Source organism: Armigeres subalbatus, chromosome 2 (genome assembly GCF_024139115.2).
Source record: "Armigeres subalbatus isolate Guangzhou_Male chromosome 2, GZ_Asu_2, whole genome shotgun sequence".
Classification (NCBI taxonomy): Eukaryota; Metazoa; Arthropoda; class Insecta; order Diptera; family Culicidae; genus Armigeres; species Armigeres subalbatus.
In genome coordinates this window covers 283,899,363-283,905,354 of record NC_085140.1, presented here as the reverse complement: position 1 = coordinate 283,905,354, position 5,992 = coordinate 283,899,363, and the positions used below count along the sequence as shown (strand labels likewise).

Genomic DNA, 5,992 nt, shown 5'->3' with positions numbered 1-5,992 from the left:
AATAAACACTAAGCTGCGAGGCGGCTCTGTCCCAGCGTAGGAGCATATGGCGATAAAATATGCGTCATTCTTGAAGCCTACCTTGTTTTCTGTATACCGTGGTCCGGCCAGGAGGCGTCGAATACACTCTAAATAATCATCACGTCATATTCACGTGAAAAATCACGTAACTGAACTGTCTTGAACAAACGACGATTGTTACGTGACGTTGGTAATGTTCACCTGAAATTCACGTAACTTTTACTAAAAATCTTGGTGGATATGTTTGTATGTACTCGTAAACAACTTAAATGAGATTGTGTTAGTGTGAAAACCAGCATTGTAAACAATATTCACGTCAGATTTACCTGAAAACAAACAAACGTGGTTATCATCCACCATACCTTTCACGTGGATGTGACTTGACAATCACGTAAGAATGAATGATACATAACCTAAACATAGTTAGGCTTCGCAGAGGTAAGGGATATTTTAGGTGCACCTAGGCGAGAATTTTCCGAACCTGCAGTTCCCTCCTTGGGAAAAATATCAACGGAAATCTCATGAAATTTAGAAGATTCGTAGAAAAGTGATTTGGAAGAAGTTTAAGTTACATGAAGTCTAGAACTACAGTTTTTCGGTAGCGTTAGCATAAATTTTTTTTTTCAGATTTCAACGTCCAAGGATGGACTACCTTTTGATTGGTTCAACATCGGAAATATCAGCAATCTTTGTGAAAGAATCTAGTTTCAACATTGCTGTCCAAATCTGATAAATTTCATTCGACATTCGTTGATTTGTTCTCCAACAGTGTTTTAGCGATAACTCCGAAGTGCAATTGCCGAATGACAGCATTCCTTGTCTAATATTAAAGACATCATTTTGCATCAAATGCATTTCAACGCATCAAGCGCATCAGCAACGCGAAGAGGTTTCCTATTTACGGCTGCTGGCAGTTACTAACTTATTTTGCATTCATTTTAAAAAAACAATTTTGTAATATATTTCAAAGCATACCTGATAACATGTAGCTTTCACTAAAGTTCACGTAACCAGTACGTAGCAATCACGTAAGGTTCACCTGATCAAACACGTAACTACTTTCAAACTTCACGTCATTAGTACTGGAAAATCCAGTCAGATTCACCTGATAAATCACGTAACTCACCGAAGCTAAGTTTTGTTCAGGTTACATGCCATTCAGGTCACTCTTACGTGAAAAGTGTGGTGGATGAGAACCACATTTGTTTTCAGGTAAACATGACGTGAAGATTTTTCAGAGTGTATGATACGAAAATTTTCTTGGATCGGCTCAAGAATCTAACGCAGCCACTTTCAGCATGGTCTTGCGCATATTACCGCAGGCTAAGGGAGGTCCTTTTTTAAGACCTATTACGCTCAAATTTGGCCAGAACAATCTTTACAAATTGTTGAGTCCGAAGTTTAGATTTTTCGAACTATAAAAAAAAATCCTGAAACTATGGAAAAAAATCTGCAGAGCTGCTAAAGTGATTATTTCCTCTAACGATTATTAGCTTTATCTTCCAGGCTAGAAAGAAAATACAAAGTGATAATTTCTCGTCAACAATTACGTAAAAAGATGATTCCTAGCCGATCGCCCGATTTTGTTTCATTGAAACGAAAAGAAGAATCCCTGATAACATGCAAATATACCTTTTTGTTCAAAATACGTAATTTGAAGTTGAAAAATATTGTTTTTTTTTATTCTTGCAGTTAAATTTATTCAAGTTCATCAAATTAGTGTCCATCTCAAAACATACCATCTTTTGGTTTTTGAAATTGTAATCAAATAAAATGGTCTTAACTCCATTTTTTAGGAGTATTATATATATGAAGGCAACAGCTTACCTACTAAAAATTTTTGATACTGGAAATTTTTGAACCAATTCAATTTTACCGTGTTATGTGCTTTAAGGCCTTATTATACAGTTATTCGGGATGACGATGAATTAGTTTGACAATAACATACTTCGGACAGATGTAAACGATTCAAACAATAGCGTTCTACATACCATCTCTAAACGGTCTGCATTTGGGGTTCTGGTTCAATATGTTTCTTCAAACGTGGATCGCGATCGCATACCTTGGGATGATTTCCAAGACGAACTTCCGAAGGACCAACGTTGAACATGATCTGTATGCGTGGATCCAAGCTGAACGTGGGCTGCATGACAAATGAACGGCGAATGCGATCAAAACTAGGCCTCGGTATGTCAATTGGAATCAACTACGAAATTAAAGAAAAAAGTATTAAACTTGCTGTTGAGAAGAATTTCTCTACAAATCTAGACAACCTACATGGTAATTAGCGATGCGATATTTTTTATTAGATGCATCAATTTCCTTCGCCGGGGTGTACTGGTTGATAATCGACTTGAAAGGCATCCGAAAACATGTTTGACTATCGCTGTCGCTGCCAAACGATTGATTGATCGAATCGGTTACGGATGAATCATGTTTCGAATGATCTGCGGATGTGTCACTTTCTGCACTGCCCCAGCTTACATCTTGTTCCTTCGGTTCGGATAGCAGCGAATCGATTTTTTTCAGTTGATCTACGGTTCTCTGGATGGAATCCAACGATTGCTTATCGTTCTCCTTCTCCTTGCCAGATGGATAAAGCATAAGCTGCAGGCACTCATTTCCTAAGTCGCTGCGGAATGCTTTCAGAGAGCATTCGACGTTCTGGGGCACAGCTACAAAACAGAGTATATGAGGGGATTAGAAGCAGAGGGGTGTAAGTGACATTATTGTCAAAATTGAATTGACTACAGCAAAAAAATGTTTTGGTTCTAGAGCTTTGCGACAATATGTTGATATAGTTTGAAAGTTGTTAATAAAAAATATGAAAATTCACAGAAAATTAGTAAATTTTTGAACTCCCATACAATTCGTATGAAACAAAAAAAAAATATTGTAGAACCTTGCACCTATTTTTCTCAAAACTAACTTTGTGTCACTTACACCCCTTTGCCATTGACCCCCTCATATATTATTATACATTAAGGTGGACCATACTTATATAGGGGGAATGACGGCTTTGGCAGCTTTTGTTCTATTATTGGCAGGGGGATTTTTTTATGACTGACTAGGCTCAAATTTGGCCTGCATATCAAAGAATATTGTGGCCAAATTTCATAAAATTTGGTCGACAAAAACCCCCCTGCCAACAATAGAACAAAACCTGCCAAAGCCGTCTTTTCCCCTACAAAAAATCCATTTTACAAAACACAACATACAAAAACATACAAAAAACCATTTTTTCGAAGCTTATACTGCCATCATACGCATATTTGTCCCATGTTTGCTGGGATTCCCTTTATACATATGACAGTTATGCGTATAACGGCAGTATAGTAGATCCAACAGAAATTGTATCACCTATTCGAATGAATTTCTAAAAATGTTTTGCACAAAATGTGATCTTTCAAACCGAATTGAAACGAAAATTAAACTTCTTCTTATAGTTTCGTAAAAGGAAAAAATGGATTTTTTACTTGTAATACTGGAAAATGATATTAGTAATTAAAACTAATGGTTTAAATATACAAATTCACGAAGATTTGAATCTGTGTTCAGTTCCCAGATAACAGTTCCCTCCGTAATAACATAAAACATAATGAATGTTCATAAAGTACCTATGTTAGGGCGTTATGTTAAACAATATCTTCTCTAGCTTACCGTGTGAAATTCCGTTATTGTAATTATCAACGTTGTCATCTTCAGTAACAGATCCATCACAATCTTGTTTCGACACATTGCTTCCAATCGATTCAGAAAGACCATTAGGTTCTTCGTTAAGAATATTAAGAAGCTCTTGATCGGTGAGTGCCGGTTGATCCGCGGCTACAGAATTCAGTAAACCATCAAGCTCATCTGATCCAAAAAGATCGGAATCATTCTGTTGGATAAGTTTGTTTTAATGAAGGCAATTGTTTCTTCGAAATTATGATCTTACCACATCATTTGAAACGTGTGACTCCTCGGAATTGTAAATTGATCCGCGACGTCGTGATTCCTTGAAGTTTCCAATTTTGATCAAGGTGTCGAAATCGAAGCCTAATCCCAGAAAGGCACTCGCTCCCAGCTTGAAAAGTTTCTCCAAGGTGTCTATTCCTATGGCAGTCAGTGAAGCGACCTGGTCCGGTTGTAAAATGTCAGCTAGTTCGCTCAGTTGGGTCAGCGTGCCTCCAGCCAACTGCGTTAGACTTTCATTTTCAATAACCTTAAGTAAGGTTGATGAAGGTCGATTCAAAACTTCGTCTGTTTCTTTCTGAGGCGTGTTTCGGTCCAATAGTCCTTCCTGTTCCATCAGCTCCAACTCATGATGGCGTTCATCAAAATGTTTCTTCAGCATTATGCTAGGAAAACATGGAAATCGCTGTAATAGATTGGCCGGTCCAGAAGTTACATGATCCCATAAAGCTTGCTTCATTATATCATCAAGAGCAGCTCCGTGACGAAGTTTACAACTGTTTCCATCTTTACATTCATATCCGAAGTAATAAAACTTGCATGGAAACTCCGAATGCATGAAGGAGCAGCACTCAGCTCTTGAGCAGTTGTCCAAGAAATAAAATCGGCACAATTTCTTTTGCGGCCCCATTTCGACTTCTTCGACGTCATTGTCATTCAAAGAACGCTTGAAGGATAACTAAAAGAAAGTCGTGACTAGAAACCGATAAAATCTACATAATTCTAACTTACCTGTTGTTTCACATCGATATTTCCCTCCACTTTTGTTTCTGTTGGCACGGATTTTTCAATCAGCGGCTTCTGTTCAGTTGTCGTTATGAGACTTTGCGGTTCCATTCTGAAAGTTACTGTTAAAAAAGCGAGAGATATTGATTCAACATACCTACTAGTATTTACAGATGCATAAGAAAAGATTACCACGATATGTTATGTTATTGAATTCCACTGATTTTTTTTAGACTACCTAATAATTTTCAGCCAAAATATTCACTTGCTGCGGGACACGAGACACAAACAACAAAATAATTATTATGAAGCTTGGCCACAGTTGTTCGTTTTTTTATAAGCAGGGTGACCAGATTATTTTTTGATAAATCGGTAAGCTCCAGGCGGGGGCAGGGTTGCCATTATGCCAGATATATCTGGCACTGCCAGACTTTTTGACATTAGAAAGAGAAAAAGAGGAAACGCCCAAAATGCCAGACTTTTCAAATTTCAGACAGATTTCTTTTTAAATAATGACCTGCATGAACATGTTCAACATTTCTAATGAGTCATTCAGTTATTATTTTCATATTCATTCAATAACTGAAATCTGACCGCAAAACTCATTTTTTGAATCAATTTCAATTTTTTATAAATAAAGTGAAGGTATAGTTTCCGCGGATGTTGTTCCGGATTGCGGTTTGGCCATGCTGGTTTCCAGAAATCGGTTTTGACGGTATCTTTTAAGGCTAATTTTTGGCGTAATTACTTGCGTTTCGAGTTCTGGAAATGCTTACAACATTCTGTAACATTGATCCCAATACATGTAATCATTGTCTAGTTCCACGATTTATCAAATTTCCTGGTTATTCGTCAATTCGAAGTTCTTCTGGAAGGTCCGAAACATCATTAAACTTCTTTTGATAGACCTTATTGGCCACCGGCGGTCCTACGGAAGATTTGGGGCATACGTTAAAGTAAAAAGTTCATGCTTGTCTTAACCCCTTCTCGTGGACTTGTTACGCTCCGGAAGATCAAAATCCTCTGCTATTATGGACATTCCATAAAAATTATGATGGCACTTTTAACAAATATTCAATTATTAACTATGTTTATCAAAATTATTTTTGGAATACCTATGGGCTTACGGGTACCGTAGACCATTTTCACCTTGAGTTTCGTTTGTTTGTCAAAGGTTGAGTCAAGTGCCCTGTGGTGTTTTACTAGTGCGTTTGAATCATTTTATTACGTACGTCAAACAGGACCAAAAATGTCGAGGAAGCATTTTCCATCTATTTTTAAATTTCATATT

General features: G+C 37.2%; 1 protein-coding gene across 3 annotated transcripts; it reads right to left on the bottom strand.

Moving 5' to 3' along the window:
- Positions 1–1,691: 1,691 nt before the first annotated feature.
- Positions 1,692–5,018, bottom strand: LOC134216461 (uncharacterized). 3 transcript variants are annotated; one of them, XM_062695337.1, is made up of 6 exons: positions 4,894–5,018; positions 4,708–4,826; positions 3,959–4,654; positions 3,682–3,901; positions 2,299–2,696; positions 1,692–2,227 (listed from the first exon to the last, which is right to left on the bottom strand). In XM_062695337.1, exons 2-6 carry the CDS (start codon positions 4,810–4,812, stop codon positions 2,018–2,020), a joined length of 1,629 nt encoding a protein of 542 aa, XP_062551321.1. In that variant the 5' UTR covers positions 4,813–4,826; positions 4,894–5,018; the 3' UTR covers positions 1,692–2,017. The 3 variants fall into 3 exon arrangements, with proteins under 3 accessions (XP_062551321.1, XP_062551320.1, XP_062551322.1); XM_062695336.1 differs by having other exon boundaries at positions 4,708–4,823; positions 4,894–5,017; XM_062695338.1 differs by having other exon boundaries at positions 4,708–4,823; positions 4,940–4,987.
- Between the last annotated feature and the right edge of the window lie 974 nt (positions 5,019–5,992).

Coding starts and splice junctions, on each gene's coding strand:
- LOC134216461 (XM_062695337.1), bottom strand. CDS start 4,812: ATGGAACCGCAAAGTCTCATAACGACAACTGAACAGAAGCCGCTGATT. Junction 2,697..3,681: donor CAATAACGGAATTTCACACG/GTAAGCTAGAGA, acceptor TCTGTTTTGTAG/CTGTGCCCCAGAACGTCGAA. Junction 2,228..2,298: donor ATCGCATCGCTAATTACCAT/GTAGGTTGTCTA, acceptor TTAATTTCGTAG/TTGATTCCAATTGACATACC.